We start from the raw sequence: 17,500 nt of genomic DNA, 5'->3' as shown, positions 1-17,500 counted from the left end.
CTACATTGCCTTCCTTGACCATTACCACCATGAGTGCACCAACCACAACTTCGCGGGCAGTTAGAGTGCATGAAATCAGCGTTGGCCGCACAATCTCCTCCTTGAGCCCAGTCCCCGCAACTTTCATACTCATCCATACAATCTGTGACGTCATAATTTGTTTGGCAGTGCCCCCACTTCCCATCGTTGTCGTAATTTCTTGTTGTCGCGCACCATGGTAAGTTGTGTACACAATCCTTGTATGTGCATCTTGTGTACGTCTTCCCCTCATAAATGAATGGGAAAACGCAGGGGGCGAAGTTAGAATTTCCCGAGATTGTGTACACTGAGAAGAAAGAAAGAAAGAAGAGATAATAACTAGCCGCTCCCTGAACGTAAACTGGGTTGCCTGTGGCACGTGTTGCACAAAAAACAGAGGGCACTGATTTGGGTGGTATTTAAGGCGTGAAAACTGGATTTTACACTAGAATGACTAAACTTATATTTTCTGACTTCAAAACTATGACTGCCTATTAATCATTTCCAAGAAAGAACACTTGAAATACAAAATGGCTAAAAATTCGCGTCATCTTTATGAAAGCAACTCGCATATCAAATATCAAACGCTTGAGGAAGCCCATAGCTCCATAAGCTCTTATAGTTTCTTTATGGGCTTCCTCGCCTTTTTTACAATTTTTTGTATTTGGTTTATTAAATCGGATACATTATATGTAATCATGGCAAATAAAACCTTGAAACCTTGAAACCTTGAAACGCACATATGCAATTTAGTTAAGTTCGAACATTCGAACACGATCAATACACAAAGACAGAAAAAGCTCACAAAGACCTTTCCAGCCAAAAATGCTATTGAAACAAACAACATATTTGCTATTAGAGGGAAGCAAAAACCTTCTTATTTCAATGTGTGCGTGCATTCCGTGTCAAACACCACACGCAACTAAGGATGCATTCGATTGACCCTATTCCGGAATAAGAATACATTGCGTGATGATTTAAAACGCGATATCTGGCCTTTTGAAGCAACAAGCTGGATAATAAAGATTTGTTTAAAATAGCATTTTAGCAGGTGTTTGACAATTTTAATATGAATCTTTGTAAAAACGAAGAATTTCTATCTTCTATTCCATGTATTCCTATTCCGGAATATAGTCAATCGAACGCACCCTAAATAAATTCTCACCAGTGTTCAGGATTAAACCCTTTACTGAAGAACCCTTTCCTTGAAGCAAAAAATGGACAACCCGCTTTCTTTCAAATAATTCTTGACTAACAAAAATTAGTCAAATTTCCAATTGTTTTTACCTAAGGACTGTGCAGAGTTGAGTACAAATAAATATAAGTAGCCAGACAACAGTCAGAGGTCCAACTTTCGTAAACAGATCCACTCAAGGTGTTCGATTCCTTCTCTGAGATTGCCAAATCCATATCCAACCAGAAAAAGTTACCGGAGAATTTGCCATTTGGTTTCAGTGTTGTACGTAACACCACATAAAAGATAAAAGACTTTGATATCCGACGGCAAAAGATGCACTAGACCTTTTTGCAGATAATGCGGCCGTTTTGATCTCTATTGTTTCAAATAGCTATTACGGGATGCCCAGGGGGAAAATTCATTTTAATTTGCCCCCTGAGCCATCCCATAATTTCTTTCGAAACAATAGAAATCAAAATGGCCGCCGTATCTGCAAAAAGGTCTACTGTTGTCGAAGTCCATTATTCGTCACTTTTAAATTCCCATTTTCACCTTAGACGCAACGTGCGCCCGGCAAAAACTCGAAAATCCCATGAAGCCTTTCAGAATCTTCTTCATCAAAAGCTATCAGTCGATAAATCTTTTAGGTCCTTATTTGAATGCGTTCTCTATTTATCGTTTCATAATTTGATCGTAGTATGTTATGTCTATATTTGTTTAAAATATTTCAATTTGAATTCGAATATGGCATCGAACAATATGACAAATTGCGAAGGCGAAGTTTTCTCGCCGCTCCACAAATTAAAAAGTCTGCAACCTCTGCCACTCTTTACAAGAGCATTTTACTTCTGCGGCTCAGGTATCCTAACAAATCGAAACTGACAAAGTAAAAGTAAGTTTAAATAAAGTAAGCCATGCATTTCAGGACTGAAATAATGTCACCCAGCTCGTTCGTTTCAGAATTGTTCTATTCCTTTTGCTGAATAGCCGAACCGTAAAAATTCCGCTTTGGTGATTCTCCAATGTCTAAATCAGTCGACTCCATAAAGATAAAAGGTATTTTTAGCGGTTTCACTTGTTAAAATCATCCGGTAAACCACACGACGACCAGGCTAACGGCGATCGATGTTTCTTGTTTTCAACAGCACAAACTGGCTCCACAAAAATAGTTGGCCAATCGAAATACGCCATTCAAGATTCAAAACATTAATAAACAATCGCATTTCGTCTAGGGTGAAAATGGGCCTTTTAAGATTCCAGATATTCATTTTTCGCCGCTTGTGTTGTTTATCGAATTGACTTTCTATTCTTGAACTCCATATGAATATATTTTGTTTAAAGATCCAATAAAACACACTTCGCGTTACATCGGCTGCGCCGCCATTGCTTGTACTGTATCCACCGGGTAAAATCTACGGATTTCTATTCCTCCTTGAAACCTCTTAAAGATATGCGCGAAAGACTCTACGTACAAAGACAATACTTAGTAGGGGAGTGACAGGAAAGACCCCATTGCGCAACTTTTCTCGATTTCCGACACAGTATCACTCATTTCTTTCGTTTAAATTAAAACCCGCTCTTCAAATATTCATTTCTTTCATTCTTGTGATCGCTATGCCATTAGTATCTGGTGTTGTCACGGGCGTAGTTTACATAACCATACTATAACTAATACTAACTCACTGTGTATTTGTCTTCAGACCTCGTGCTATCTGATCAAGAAAGGACTGAGATATCCTTTCCGGGAAAATTCTGTTTCACCGTTAGTTAAAATTTGTTTGGTTGTCATTTTGTTCGTCTTTGCAAAAATTCATTAAACATTGCACTCGAAATCACGTGATTATCTATACGAAATTCATGGTTTAAGTTATTTTCAATATTTTGTATACTCACCCACTTTTCCCATCTTATGGTTTCCCTGGCGTTGGTCTACGTGCTTATACACGGAGTGATTTCCCTTGTTGTGCACTAAAATGTTAATATATATGAGATTTTATGTGAGTAATGAACCACGTTCTCAAACAAATCTCCTTGAAAAAGTGACTAAAACAACAGAACAGAACAACAACGTTCGAGAATCCCAACTGGCCGGAGGCAAACCAGTTGGCTATTAACAAGTGTATCCATAGTTGCACCAGAGATTAGCACGAGCAAATTTAACTAGTGGACAGGACGGGTCTTGAACATCGATATCTTCGGACCTCAGGGCAAGATTCGTAACCACCGCCTCCACGTGCACAAGGCGACTCACCCGTAAACAACAATAAAAGCAAGGTGACACACGCTAACACCAACCCGGTGTGGCCAACACATCACGCATGCGCACAACAATTTCACGCGGTCACCCGGTCAACCTTCTCATATGAACGAACCGAGATTTTACCAAAGAAAATAGGCATTAGCCGAGATCTCAGGAAAGCGGGCCAGCCCGTCAAACCGGGCTGGCTCGCCTCATACAAACAGGCCCTAAGTGCAAAGTCTTTATGATGGTAATTAGTTCTACTCTACATACGAATAAAAACTAATTTTTACAAGAAAAATTTCGGCCTTAGACTCACTTTGAAGAGGACGCAGACTTAAACTCGGAAATAGCGTGTTTTATTTGTTGTCTATGATCAACAAATGAGGGCTAAAGTCGGTCATTAAATTAAATCTGATTCCTCTTGTACGATGCACACAAGAGTAGGCAACATTTGCGAACGCAATAAAATATCTTTATTCACGTGATCACCGGACATTTTTTTTGCAAACAAAACAAAAAATAATTATGGGATGACGAGTTCGGAACACCAACTGGACATCACGTAGCACCTTCTTTTCCGCCAAAAGGTTCTAATGCGTCTGGATATGTTACTGCTGCTTATGTTTATCGCACAAGTTGGAACCATGGTTTAACCCGCCGTACCTTTTGTTCTTGCTCGAGCAACTAAACAGGAGTGAAAGAGCACCAGAAACGTCTTGATCCAAAAGGGGATGACTGATACTTTCATAGCTTACCTAAAGAAGGGTGTTTAAGCTAAAGGTGGTCTTGCTAACCAAGGGTATATAGCCGAGATCAACTGCTTATCAAATTATGGAGACTGCAAATCAACGTCAAGTAGAACACAACAAATCAAATGTTGGTTTCTTGATGACAGGGGCTGAGACCGCACTACCCGTAGAGAAATCTCTCATACAAGTGCGGAGGGCCAACACATGGCCTAGAATTTGAGAATCAATCTCAGGCAACAAGGCTGGATGGTGAGCTCCCTAACCCTGCAGTCTCAAAAAACAGGTTGAACATTCCGCGGTATAATTTCTGACCCAAAAAAAATGGGGATTCATTTATCCGCGTATGATGAGAAGTTAAAGTCACCGCAAAAAAATTAAGGGTACCGAACTCAGTGGCTAAGCAAACAAGGTTATAAGAATGGACTTGCTTTGATTTTCAGTTACTTGAAGAATAACATTTGGCATTCGACCTTTTGTAACGTAACGGAACATTCAAACTTCTGTAATGTAGACGGTGTTTCCCAATTTTTCGATTTTCTTTCTCCCTTTAACAGAGCGAGTTGTCAAGTCGGGAAGATCAACACGTAGGATCGTTCGCACTTCTTAGCCGAGCATAAAACACGTTTTGGTTTTGTATAATTTTATAACAATATGCTCATAATTTGACAAGACAAATAACTTGCGTAGCGTAAACCTGATAAGATCATTCATCGTATTTTAAAAGTAATCACAACAATTAATTGCTAACATGGATCACTTACCAAAGTGAAGCGCTGCAATTATGGAAATATATAACTAAACGACAGATTAATTCCTGCAGAATTAGACAATATCAAAAGTGCTATATAGCGACCTCAAGGCTTGGAAAACAAATAATTGAGTGTCTGCCGAGGGTGCGTAAGACAAAGAAACAAGCTTAAAGCCAGTTGTTTGGGGAAAACTAGTACCCGTTTAAATTTTACCGAAAAATAAAATCACCTGGTGGTCATTTCAATTGTTAATACTGTTGACTACTACGTAAGATGAAAGGATCGTTAACTACAATTGGAAAATGAAAAATGAACATTGCACAAAAGAAAATACACACACAACTAAGTAATCGAACTTACAAGAATTTAGAAAAAAACCTGGTGGGAGAAAACTACCACTACTAGTATTTGTGCAATAACATTAAATATTCCGGTGGTCTAGCCTGTGATAAAACAAATATATTACATTTAACCAACTAAAAGAACTAACGTGTTGGTGACAAAAGGCAGTAAAACAGCAAACATGGACGAAGTTGATTACAATGAGCAATAATATGACATCTGCCCCTCATTGAAATTAGCTGCGGATGAAGCGCAAAAAAGAAATTAAATGGTCTCCATAAGTCTTTTCGGTTTATTGACCCAGGGACAGCTGAGCGTATTTTGTATTGGGGGGGGGGGGGGGGGGGGGCTAACAACAAGCGCCGGAGACGCTAACCTTTCAGGGAGTTCTGGGGAAATTCTCCGCCCAAAATTTTTGAAATCTTGAAGCTCAGAAATGCTGCTTTCAGCATTGTCGAGGAGATATCAAAAAAAATAAACGTGGATCAATCGTAAAATGACAGACGCTTTACTTCTTATTTTTGTTTTTTGCTTGAAGTCGGGGGGGGGGGGGGGAACAGCTACGATGATCTTGCCCATTAGGTTACTAGGGGTCGCTTGATTTGGCTCTTCAGCTCGAGCAATAAAGCGGCGATTTCTAACCAGGCTAGTACCAGCTGTAGTCTCAACAGCATAGGATAACAGTTGCCGATATCCACTGTTTAGAACTGGGCTCAAATTGAACGAAAACTCTCTGGTGTTGTTACAACAGTGGTAGGTCCGTTTAGCTTAGCAGTTTTGTTGCACTGTAAGCCAGCTCTGTTCTTCTCTTCGGCTACCTGCTCGCGGACGACCTCATCATGAGTATTGTGCATTACAGATCTGGTTCGATTCCCGGATCAGGTGGCCGTTTCTCGAAAGTCCCGAAACTTTACGGGCAATTTTCGGGTGTCACAATTCCCTTTGTAACTAAAGAACGGAGGGCATTTAATTCGTCAAACTTCAAAGTTATTTTTCTTTTGGTTACTTTGAAAACATGTTAAAAGATCGGCTTTCCAAAACAAGCGGTTGGCAATTTCACAGATGGCTTTTCGGGCCCGAAATGTTTTCGGGACTTTGGAGAAACGGGCCCCTGATGCCAGAAGTGGGTTGAGTTTGTGTTGTTTCTCTTTTCTGTTTCGAGGGTTTTTCACCGGGTTCTTCGGTTTTCCTCCCTCAGCAAAAAACAGCTGATCCACTGGTTGGCTGTACGCTATGCTCCGAGAAAATACATGGATCGTATACAGCGGCTTCCAGAGGCGCCATAGTATGCTTTCGGCTCGACCTGAGCTGCGTCGTTGCTGTAATTTGAAGAGTAGACCGTTTTCTGCACTGATTTCCTCTCTGTACGTCCAGTAGTCCGCTAATAATGAATGACAATCTTTTCTTGACTCTGGCCACCACTATGCCGCGAATGCCATTAGTAAGCCGAGCTTAGCCGGGCGTGGTGTCCTCTGCGGGGTTGCACTTCCGGTTGCACGTCAAGTTCTGCAACCGTCGCAGAATCGGCGGGAATTTCATCTGTGAGCATGTAAACTGGAATAAAATCTTCTTCCTCATTCTTGTCCGTTGGCCGCGGCGACAGTCTATAAATATTGTTCTTTTCCTTCAGGTACTCGACGTCAGTAACAGCCTTTGCAAACGTGAACTAGACGCAATAGATTTTCTCCACATGCTGATTAAAGGCTTGTGATCTGTTTGTACAATCACTGTGTATCCATAGTGATGAAACCTTCCTAGCGCAAAAATAACACTCAGTAATTTCTCTCTTTATAATGCAGTAACGCTTATCTGTTTCACTGAGGCTTCTTGACGCGTAGACTCCAGGTTTACCATCTTGAAGGATAACTGCACCTAAACCTTTGATGGATGCATCTCATTGAATGATGCTAGCCTTGGACAGATCGATCAAAGTACTTTAACACTGGCACTCTTGTAATTTCGTCCTTGACATCCTCAAACGCTGCATGCTGCTTCCTGTCCCAGACGAAGAAGGTATCCTTCTGGCAGAGCTCTCTTAATGGCGCAGTTAGTTCCGCTAAGGTGGGACAGAAGCGATAAAGGTAGTTTACCAAACCTAGGAAGCATTGCAAATGGTGAAGACTCTTAGGTGGCTTTATCTCTGCAATAGCTTGAGTCTTTTGCCGATGGTGTAAGATATGCTCCAAAGAAGCGCAAACTTCATTCCTCAGCACTCTATCAAGGATTGTTCCTTTTGAATTTAAAAAGATCTTTAAGTTAGTGCTGGGAAGATCTTCTTAAATACTTGCAATGACTTAGCTATACGATTCAAGCAACTATCGTTGACAATTTTCATTGTCAGTTAGATGTCTAAACTGTTCAGCTAAGTAATAAGTTCAGACTCATTTCTTTTAAATATATGTTTGTCTACATTTCATGCCCATTTATTTTATGAATATACGGCAACACTGACTGTGTTGCATCGCACTTAATGGACGACCGAGGGGCTACAACCGAGAACAGACGTTCTATGAAGTAGGGCTTGAGACCTGCTAATAAACAACGAAACAGCTAGAATCAGAAACACAGATAAATTCAAGATCGATTTCAGGGACCAAAATACGAAGCTTGCCTATGCTGGCAAGCAACGAACGCGTTCGTTTGTATACAAACGATTAGAGCGAATGCTAGAAGCCCGCCCGCAACGTTTTGAACTGGCCATATCTCTATTATCAAGGTATCTATGTCCAAGGTGCAAGTAAGAGTGCGAGAATAAAGTTTAAGATACGAATGATTGAGTCTGATTGCTCGTTTTAGAGTTGGTTTCTGATGTTTGGAGAACGACATCTCGCGCACTTAACTTTCAGTTTGGCCAAATTTGCTTTTGCTCTTCTCTTACGCCTAAGTTGGTTTTCAGGGAACGTCCTGTGCATGTTCTTTGAGTGTTTGAAAATGGAGGAAGACTAGTAGGATCATGTATCTTATGAGGGGTAACCCAGTCCCGTGTCTTTCTATTTTTAGAGTTGTTATCTTTTGAAATGACTTCGTGTTTCGCGTGTGCTGCATGTGACGTAATCAATGACTGACCATAGGTCTCTTATGATTCGCTATCGTGAAAACCCCTACGAACCTCACGAACGCCCCCCCTCCCCCCTCGGGACCGGGTTCACTCAGGCGGTTAATATGGACGATGGAAGCTCCGGGTAATGGGGTCCTCTTGACTCTACACAATCCAGCAACATACAGGTCACGTGGAAATCTATTAGCTACTTAACAAATAGATTGCATGTTTCCGTGCGTCTGTTCAGTAACAGATCACAAATAACATAACATAACATAACATAACATAACATAAGACCTTTATTTACACACGATAGGGTTTAAAGCTTGGGGTGGTGTATGCTAACTACGTCATGATAATATATACATGTAAAATGTTCGATAAGACTAACTAAATTTTTTAAAAATACACATAGTCACTGACTCTGTGTCTCGACGTAGAGACTGCTGTGCCGTCAAAGATAAAATCTTTGAAATAATCCCTGGCAGTTAGCCGTTTCTTTAATTCCTTGAAGCTTACATTGGTTATTTTTTCATTGAAGTTCACCAAATTCCATAATATAGGCCCTCGATAGGCTAATGAGTCTTTCATAAATCTGGTTTTGTGGCGTCAAAATGTGGTAAGAACAAAAAAAGTGGCACACGAGGATCTATTTGTTTTATATAATAAAGAGTTAAACATACAGTTAAGAAGCCTGTTTTACTAAAAGATCTTTCTAACACTGTGGACAGAGGTTACTTTCTTCAATTGACACACTCGAAAATAGTACTTTGCCGTAAACAACTAAAGCAAACTGATTGGTTGCTAGTAACAAAGAATTGTGATTGGTTCAGAGAATCACATCCCTATCAATTCACTTCAATCGAGCGTCACCCGTTTTGAAAGACAAAATCCGACTCCTTCCAGCCCCTCTTCAGTGAAGTTCGTAAATTTTTCTCCGTTCCGGAAGATGGCACCTGTTCAAAAATGAAGTACAGACCCCGGAAGGACAATAAATTACTGAATGATGAGGAATTTGCAATATCCGGATTAATCAAGGTTGAGACAAGTGGAATCAGCCGAGGCCTTGTATTTGTTGAGCTTGAACCAGTGCGCCTCAACTTTGATGTCTTTTGGTATCCTTATTTCTTTTTGTTTTTGTTTTTGTTGGGACACCTGCAATCTTCTTAGGCTTACACGACGCAAGTGCGTTTCTCCTTTTACCGAGTTTCGGCGCCAAAATGTGAGTAAAATTTTGGGTGTCGTTTTAAGTAATTTTCTTTATGTCAGTTCCTTTGTACTGCCTATCGTTTTTTGTTTTAAGGTTTCATCGTTTTATCCGCCTTTGTACATCATTTTGAATTGTGATGTCATTCCATCGCAGAAAACGGTCAGACTTTCAAGGCATAGTGTTTCGTCAATAAACGGGTTGAGAAAACTGTCTGGTAAGAGATCAAGCGGGGATCCCGTAGCAACGCCATCAGTCTGTTCGTGCAGGGCTCCATTGAACTGATAAAGTTTGACTTAAGTTACGATCCAGAAGAGATCGACAAGATCGGTTCTCATAAGTTTCAGGTTGTATGTCGATAAAAACTGAGATAGAAAACGGTGAAATGATTTTGATGTCGTATCTTTACTTTAATAGTTTCAGTTCAAGTACATTAATACAAAAACTAGGAGCCTCTAAACAGGAGTCTGATCCCTAATTAAAAGAGGTTACCTAAAACATAAAATCTAAATACAAACATAAAAAAAGATGGCTATAGAAATTGATCGGAATGGAACAAGATCGATTTAAGGTCATGCTTAAAAGTATTTATAGAGTCAGATTTCCTTAAATTTAATGGTAAATTATTGCAAAGCTTAACCATACGGTGAAAATATGAAAATTTTAGTACGTTTGTTGGAGCATACTTCATTTTGTAGCAAGGTTCAGTGTTTCTAAGCTTATGGGATACATTGCCAGCAGGCTCTAGATAGTTGGAAAGGTCTATTTCACATAAACCTTGTCTACAATTAAAGAGAAAAATTAGGTCGAAGTACTTTCTCCTTGATACAAGAGATAATAGCTTCAGATCTTTCAACCTTTCCCCGTAAGGCTTGTGCTTCATAATGACTTTGGTCACCCTCCTCTGGACCTCTTCCATGATATCGACCAGGTAAGCTTGATGGGGAGACCAGACTTCACAAGCATACTCCAAGTGGGGTGTCACGAGGTGTATATATAATTTTAGAAAAACATCTGATATGGGACGTCTACCACCGGTTCTTTTAATAATTCCTAGCATCCGGTTAGCAATGTTGACTTTGAGCATGATGTGATCACGCCCAATTAAAGTGATCTAGTTCGCGTCCAAGTTCGTCGGGTACAACCACTTTGCATCGGTTCTGAGAGTTAAGGATGCTTACTTTCAGGTCCAGCTACATTTTGCACTTCCCGATTGAAAGTTCTTTTGGTTTTTAACTTTAAAAACACCAAAAATTTCAGTATGGACTCCACGGCGAAATTTCCTGATATTGGCTTTTCAATATCTCCGCGAAAAATCGCCCAAATTTTTAGCAAAACCTCTCGTTCGAGAGATAATTTTTTGCGTTTTGAACACATTTCAGAATAATTGACAGTATTTTGGTTCAGCGGTTCCTTTTTGAGTGTAAATACAGTCATGTTTGTGTATCGTGACCATGAGCCCGTACTCGGCCGGATCTGACAGCGGCTTAGACCATTAAAGAAACATGCTCATATAATTATCACGAAAATTTTGGTTCGAAATTTCTGGCGATGGTGTAACGCAACATCTTGCAACATTGTTGAGCACAACATGTTGCGTACGATGGCCACTCTGTTGCGATATTGTTGGATGATGTTGGATCAAATTTGAAAACGATCAAATTTTTCGTGCAACATTTTGGATGTTGCATGATGTTGTACTCAATTGGCCAGGTTCACGCAACATTGTTGCATTAGGGCATGCGCGCTAGGTTCACTTGTTGCGCGCCAGGGGACTGGGGCGCATAAACATCGACATTTGAAAATGTTGAAAATGTTGCGTGCGTTTGGCCAGCCCGTCCAACACATGTTGCAACATCATGCAACAATGTTGCAAGATGTTGCGTTGAAATGTTGCGAGCGTTTGGCCAGGCCTTAACATTCAATCACTGCCTGTCTTCTTATTGGTTGAGAACATACAGTTAATTCTGAGAATCGGTGCAACCAAGAGAATGTGAGGCAAGAAAGCAAATCAATGAGCCCACCGATGATCATTATTTCAAATTTATTTTTAGAATGCGCATGTGCCACTCAGGCTATTTTGTTTCTGCTGTGCAGTCCTATAACCTCGCGGTCCCTTTTCACACTAACTGACCGATATTGGTGTCGGTCGTCCTTGAAATAACCAGGAAGCACATCTCAGAAGTAAAAAAAAGCCATCAATATATTTTCATCGTCCTGGGGCCAAATACGAGGATTTTGTTTTCTTAGGTCACGTTCTCGTGTTGCCACATACAGCCTGATACAGTAAATCAATAATCTGCTATCATATGATTGAATACCTCTAAGTTACCGCGCATTCTTTGCATTATTGGCATCAAAGTTAAATATTACTTTGTCAGTTTACCTTGGTTTAAAGGAAATTACTATTGGTTCCATATGACAGTGTTTTCATAGCGTGAACAATAGTCTACTTTGCGTAAATGAACGAAATGATATATGAAAAGAATCATATATTGAACTGCGGATGTGAAATCAAGTGAAGCTATGATCCTCACAGTTATGAAGGCAAATTTCGCAATTGCGTAGAGAAGCCTGAAAAATTCAGGACTTCAACAGGATTTGAACCCGTGACCTCGAGATGCCAGTGCGTGTTTCAGGCTTCTCTTCGCAATTGCTAAACTGTAGTTGCATTCATAACTGCGAGGATCATTGCTTCACTTGAGTTCACCTCTGCAGTTCAATATATGACTCATTTCATGTATCATTTCGTTCACTGACTCATCAGTTCATTACGGGAACATTGGAACCCACAAAATGACCAGCTCCCAACCTCAGTGGCTTCATAGCTCAGTTAGTTACAGCATCAAACGGGCATGGCGAGGTCACGGGTTCAAACCCCGTTGAAGTCCTGAATTTCTCACTCTTCTTTGCGCAGTGGCTAAAATTGCGTTCGTAACTGCGAGGATCATAGCTACACTTATTTATTTTGTGTCTCGTCAAGTAGAGTTGCCAATTCGAGGCCGAAGACCGAAGTTGTTTCCTGATACCATGACCTCAATTGTTCTTAATAATCCAGTTACTATGGGTTACTTCGATGGATCCAGTGTAGAAACAAGACATGAGAAATACCTCTAAAAAGTATTAAGTAATTTCCTAAGAGATGTCCTGTTGAAGAACCGGAATCAATGAATAGAAGATTATAAAACTAGAACGCGCACCGGTGGCTCAGTTGGTTGAGCACCGAGTCTTAAAATAACTGAGGAGAAAGTGCTGCCTTCGTAATTACATCCGCAAATGGTTAGATTATAAACCGTAAGCCCGGTCTCACAAATCTCTTCCATGTTCATTAATTCCCTGTGGGACGTTAAAGAACCCACACATTATTCGAGAAGAGTAGGGGATGAAGTTCCCGGTGTTGTGGTTGTCCTCTCTGAGTATATGGGTGGGTGGGAAAAGCAGGTCCACATCAGCTGAATAGCTGCCAAAACTTCAACCTGCTCAAACAAATAAATAACAAACAAACAAGCAAACAAACAACCAAACAGCTAAAAGGTGTTTTACTTGACTTAACGCGCCTTATTCTACATAACTGGGCAATTTTTGCCTTCCTTGAATGGGTTTCTACCCGCAGGAACTCCTTGAAGAAGGCAATCGTTCGGAGCATTTTCCAGGCAATAGTTCATTAACTCCTCTGCTGATCTCGACACTTTCATCCGTTGCATTTTGGCTTGTATTTTAAGGAGATCTACAGTTTCTTTTAGTGCCGACTTTTTACTTGACGGTGGACGCGGGCTCTGTTTTGACGGAGATGAGACTGACATCTGGGAATTGTTCCTTCAGCATTCAATGGTAAGTGGCTGAAACTAAGAAGGAGGTGGTAAGCCCGCGACTTCTAGACTGCAATAAGCCTTTATGCATAATTTCCCAAAATTCACCACCAAGCCTCGTTTGCACAAAACTATTCACATCATACTGTTCGCAAGCGGGTTTTTCTTTACAAGTTTGCTCCTGTAGGATTTAGCTCAAGCTAAAATTCACGAGTTTGATTTTCGAATTCGAGGCTTAGTGGTGAAATTATAGCTAGTCCGCAGTCATTACGCTTCACGTGTTGACTTCCGAAGCAGGCGGTAAAGAGAGAGTAAAGCCTTTATCTTGTCCACTACAACGATTAAACACAATTAAATATGAAAACCTCTTTTGTACACGGTTGCATTCCCTTGATAGGCAAAGTAACAATATCACTTTTTCGAGTAGGAAACAGAACAATTTATTTAGACTCATTTAGACCCATAGGATTTGTAGTGACGTCGAGTTTGTCTAAAGAAGCGATGAAAACGCTTTGGAGAAGGAAGAACTTCTAATTTAATTCCTTACATTTGATTTTCAAAGCAAAACAAATAGAAGTGGTCTCTGTACATACGAAAATATAACTTGTGTGTTTGTGGATAATATTTGCAATTTAATTTCTTTTACAGAGGGAAGTTCAGTTTCCGCTCTGTGGGAAACTGCTAAGCGTGCAATTGCCAGGAGCAAAATTGCCACGTGGTGCAATCGTTCTTCTTCGCCAGACAGTTTATCTTAAATATCTGACTTTCTCCTAACAACCTGAACAACTGTTAAGGGTTTTTGAAAATTGATCTTGACCAAATATTTATTTGCATGTCATGTACACAGAGCCAACCGCACGTATTGTGAAAACTGACAAAAAGAACAGCTTGGATGATGATATCCTCTGTTTGAAAATTCTCATCCACAAGTCGACGGCATGGACCTCACTATTAAGGCAGCGTTTACACATTTGTAACCGCATCGTTTTTGATGTGGTTACATCTTCCGTTTACACGGCATCGATCGAGAGTATTGTTGAAACCGTGTCGATTTGAAACCCGCTGCCAAAAGTGGAGCGTTTTCAAAACCATGTGGTTTCATCCGTCGGGTAAACAGCGAAACCGTATCGATTTGAATACGGTTACTATAAATTTGGTGCGAAATTTGCATTGTTCAATTAAAAACAGTGAATTTAGCACGTAGTGCAGCGCTCGCTTATACCATCAAGACTTTTATTTTCTGGCGAAAACAGTTCCGTTTAAGCATTTCCAAACCGCATCGATTTTGAAGCGGTTTTGAAGTCATGAAACCGTGTCGATGTGAAACCGTGTTCGCGTAAACGCTGCCTAAAATCAATCTGATCCGTTTGGACTTGTGTTGGAGATTCTACCATTTTGAATTTAAAAAAGGAGAGAATGGTGTTTTCACTTCCCTTTTTGAAAAAACGTTTAACCTAACACCAAGGGCACCTTTTTTTCTTGAAGTTGGCTTCAATGTCGAAACATAGCCCGATCCCAATGCCAACAAAAAGTCGCATGCTATTATTATTATTACTATTATTATTAATATTATTATTGTTCATTATAATTTTTTGCACTTTATATTAAAATTGATTACACTTTTTTGACGTTTTCTTTGCAACCTAGTTTCAATGTGAAAAGCGAAAATTTGAGAGCAGAAATTAAGTTTTTTTCACTTGAACAACTAGAAGAAGTACGTGATTTCTCACCTCCTAAACTAACGTCTTCTGAAGCTTGTATCGGCAATCGTCACACGACAGACACGATTCCTTTCTTTGAGGCTTGTAACCGATAGCTTGGCGATAATTTCATACCAAGGAGACGACAAAAAACTCGGAGATCCTCTGTCACCAAGCTTACGTATAAATGAGATTTGCGAAAACAGCCTGTTACAGATCTTCTTTTCTATGTTGATGCCGATGCGTTTCGAGCTAATTCCAGTGTCGTACGCGGGATAAATTCAGAAATATATTTTTCCAACTGCTTGTTGAACCCTTCGGGAAATGTTCAGTGATGAATATTTTGTCATTATTTAACTGTGTTGCCCAACGTGAAATCTTCCTTTTCGGAACATTGGGTCTAATTTCGATTTTCTCACCGAGAGCTCACCGCTGGCACATGTGATTTGAAATGAGCGGGAAGTAAAATCGACTCGTTCGGTTTTGTGATTCAGTTACCCGAGGTCGCAATTTCAAAGACTGGTGGCTCTTCTCCGACGAAACTATAAAAATTTGCATCACAAAGGTTACTGCTGACAACGAAGCAACTTGATTGGCTATTTTTTGCGTGTAAACCTTTGTAAATTTAAGGCGGAAACATTTTAGCCAAGAGCCTTCTGGCAAAGACCGCATTGAAATGCTAAATAATGATAAAAAGCAGCCAAAAGTTATAAAAAGCGGTCGAAAATTGGAAAGTTTTCATCTATTGTTATGTAAACTATCGTCACCAAAATCGTGTACTTACATCTCATTTTGTAAAAATGCAGATGTTGTTTTTCTTGCTTCTTTAAATATTATCTGTAGTCAGCTGATGCTATTGTCAGATTCACGAGAATGACACCTACATGTGGAATAGCATTAAATAGAAGTCCGATCAAAGCTTTTAGTTTTAAGTGGAGGTTAAATTGCGAAACGACTTAAAATAATCGTCTGTCGGTCATGGATGCTGCATTTGTCGATCGCAGTGGTGCCTTATGCATTTATTGCTTTACAAGTTAAAAAAATACCTTGACTAAGACCGGCAATAACCCGACGAGGCCCGCCGCGAAATTAAATATAGAGAGTGATATTAACTTCAAAGTAATGTTTATAAAATTTGTAGCACAGTGTGTGTTGGTTGTAACATTTTTATCGGTAAAACGCATTTCTTCAAGTTGTATGCGTGTTCACGGCTTAAGCGAGATCTAGAAAACAATAAAACTTTATAAAGCCGGAGTACGACCCAATTTGACATATATAAATTTATTATAATCAACAAAAACCTCAGACATGATTCGTTTTGTAAACGACCAGTCTGAGTCTGAAAGGTAAGTTTTTTAAGCTGCATAATCTCCTACAAAATGCAAACTGTTTCTCTTACAAATTCTTCTTGGCGTTGAATTGATCGGTACGAAAAGGCAAAAATGATTATTCATACGCATAGAAGCTCTGTGAACAAGACTATTTTTTAAAACACTGTTAGAGACAAAAGAATGCGAAATGGGACATTTTGTAAAACAAAAATCTCAGAAAAAAAAAACTGGTCAACCTTTTATCTTGAAAAAAAAAAAAGAAGCACTTTGAGGCGCTAGAAGTAGTCTTCAAGACAATTCTTTGATTACACCTGACATCATGGATGGCATTTTGGTGGAAAGAGCAATAGCTAAAAAGTCTTTTGGGAATTTGACTCTATTATTATGCAAAATTTGAGCTACATTTGGCTATGCTTTTAGCACCTACATGGGCGTCTTATCACGTGAGTGCAATTAAAGAATTCACGAGGTACGTTAATTCTTAGGCATGCGTTATTGAAAAAGCATAAACATAAGAGACAGGTGCCTTCTGCTATTAATTGCTGGCAAAGTACTTCCGAATCTAGCCACGAATTTATTTGTTTTGGTAAGCGCGACTGTATATCAAACTTTCCCTATCGCTCCGTTGTTTGGTTCCCCGTCCCAAGGCCTGGACTCAGTTCCAATTAATTTTTACGCTGAGCCAATCCACAAACTATCAGGTACAACTAGAATTATCCCGTTAGAACACTTTTTCTCCCGAGGGAGATCTACCCGGGCTGTGCCCTTATGATTCATCGGTTGAAAAAAAGACCTACTATATAATATGTATATGTAAATCACAATATGGTTTTTCTTGGGAAGCTGTCCAGCCGACCTGCCTTACTCCAAATTGTCAACAAAATCCAGAATAACGTGCTTGCATACGAAGTCATTTTTAAGTAGAGTATAAACACTGTAGATCATTCTATTTTATTATATAAACCATAGCACAGTGGAATAAGGGGAACAACATGTAGTTGTGAATAATCGTTTTTTCCCTTACCTGTTGGTTCGTTTTCAAACAACTCGAATTCTTTGTATCTCTCCAAAAGGGAACTGAATTTCTTTTGGTGTGCCAACAAGGAACGTGTTTTCATTAATATTATATGACATCC

At 39.7% G+C, this 17,500-nt stretch overlaps 1 protein-coding gene and 1 long non-coding RNA gene across 2 annotated transcripts in view; both read right to left on the bottom strand.

Annotated features, from left to right (window-relative positions):
* LOC137979753 (fibronectin-like) overlaps positions 1-5,112 on the bottom strand; it is a 19,450-nt gene extending 14,338 nt beyond the window's left edge. Inside the window, exons 1-4 of the mRNA XM_068827096.1 lie at positions 4,948-5,112; positions 4,101-4,192; positions 3,089-3,163; positions 1-325 (exon numbers count right to left, since the gene is read on the bottom strand). The exon at positions 1-325 is cut by the window's left edge and continues 122 nt beyond it. Of these exons, the coding sequence (XP_068683197.1) occupies positions 1-325; positions 3,089-3,163; positions 4,101-4,185 (485 nt within the window). The 5' untranslated portion in view covers positions 4,186-4,192; positions 4,948-5,112. The remainder of the gene's footprint in view (positions 326-3,088; positions 3,164-4,100; positions 4,193-4,947) is intronic.
* Positions 5,113-13,046: 7,934 nt separating this feature from the next.
* Positions 13,047-15,804, bottom strand: LOC137980063 (uncharacterized). Its single transcript, XR_011118440.1, has 2 exons — positions 15,064-15,804; positions 13,047-13,369 (listed from the first exon to the last, which is right to left on the bottom strand). It is a non-coding gene; the product is annotated as an uncharacterized lncRNA (long non-coding RNA).
* Between the last annotated feature and the right edge of the window lie 1,696 nt (positions 15,805-17,500).

This window comes from Montipora foliosa, chromosome 12 (genome assembly GCF_036669935.1).
Source record: "Montipora foliosa isolate CH-2021 chromosome 12, ASM3666993v2, whole genome shotgun sequence".
NCBI lineage: Eukaryota > Metazoa > Cnidaria > Anthozoa > Scleractinia > Acroporidae > Montipora > Montipora foliosa.
This window is presented reverse-complemented; position numbering and strand designations above follow the sequence as displayed.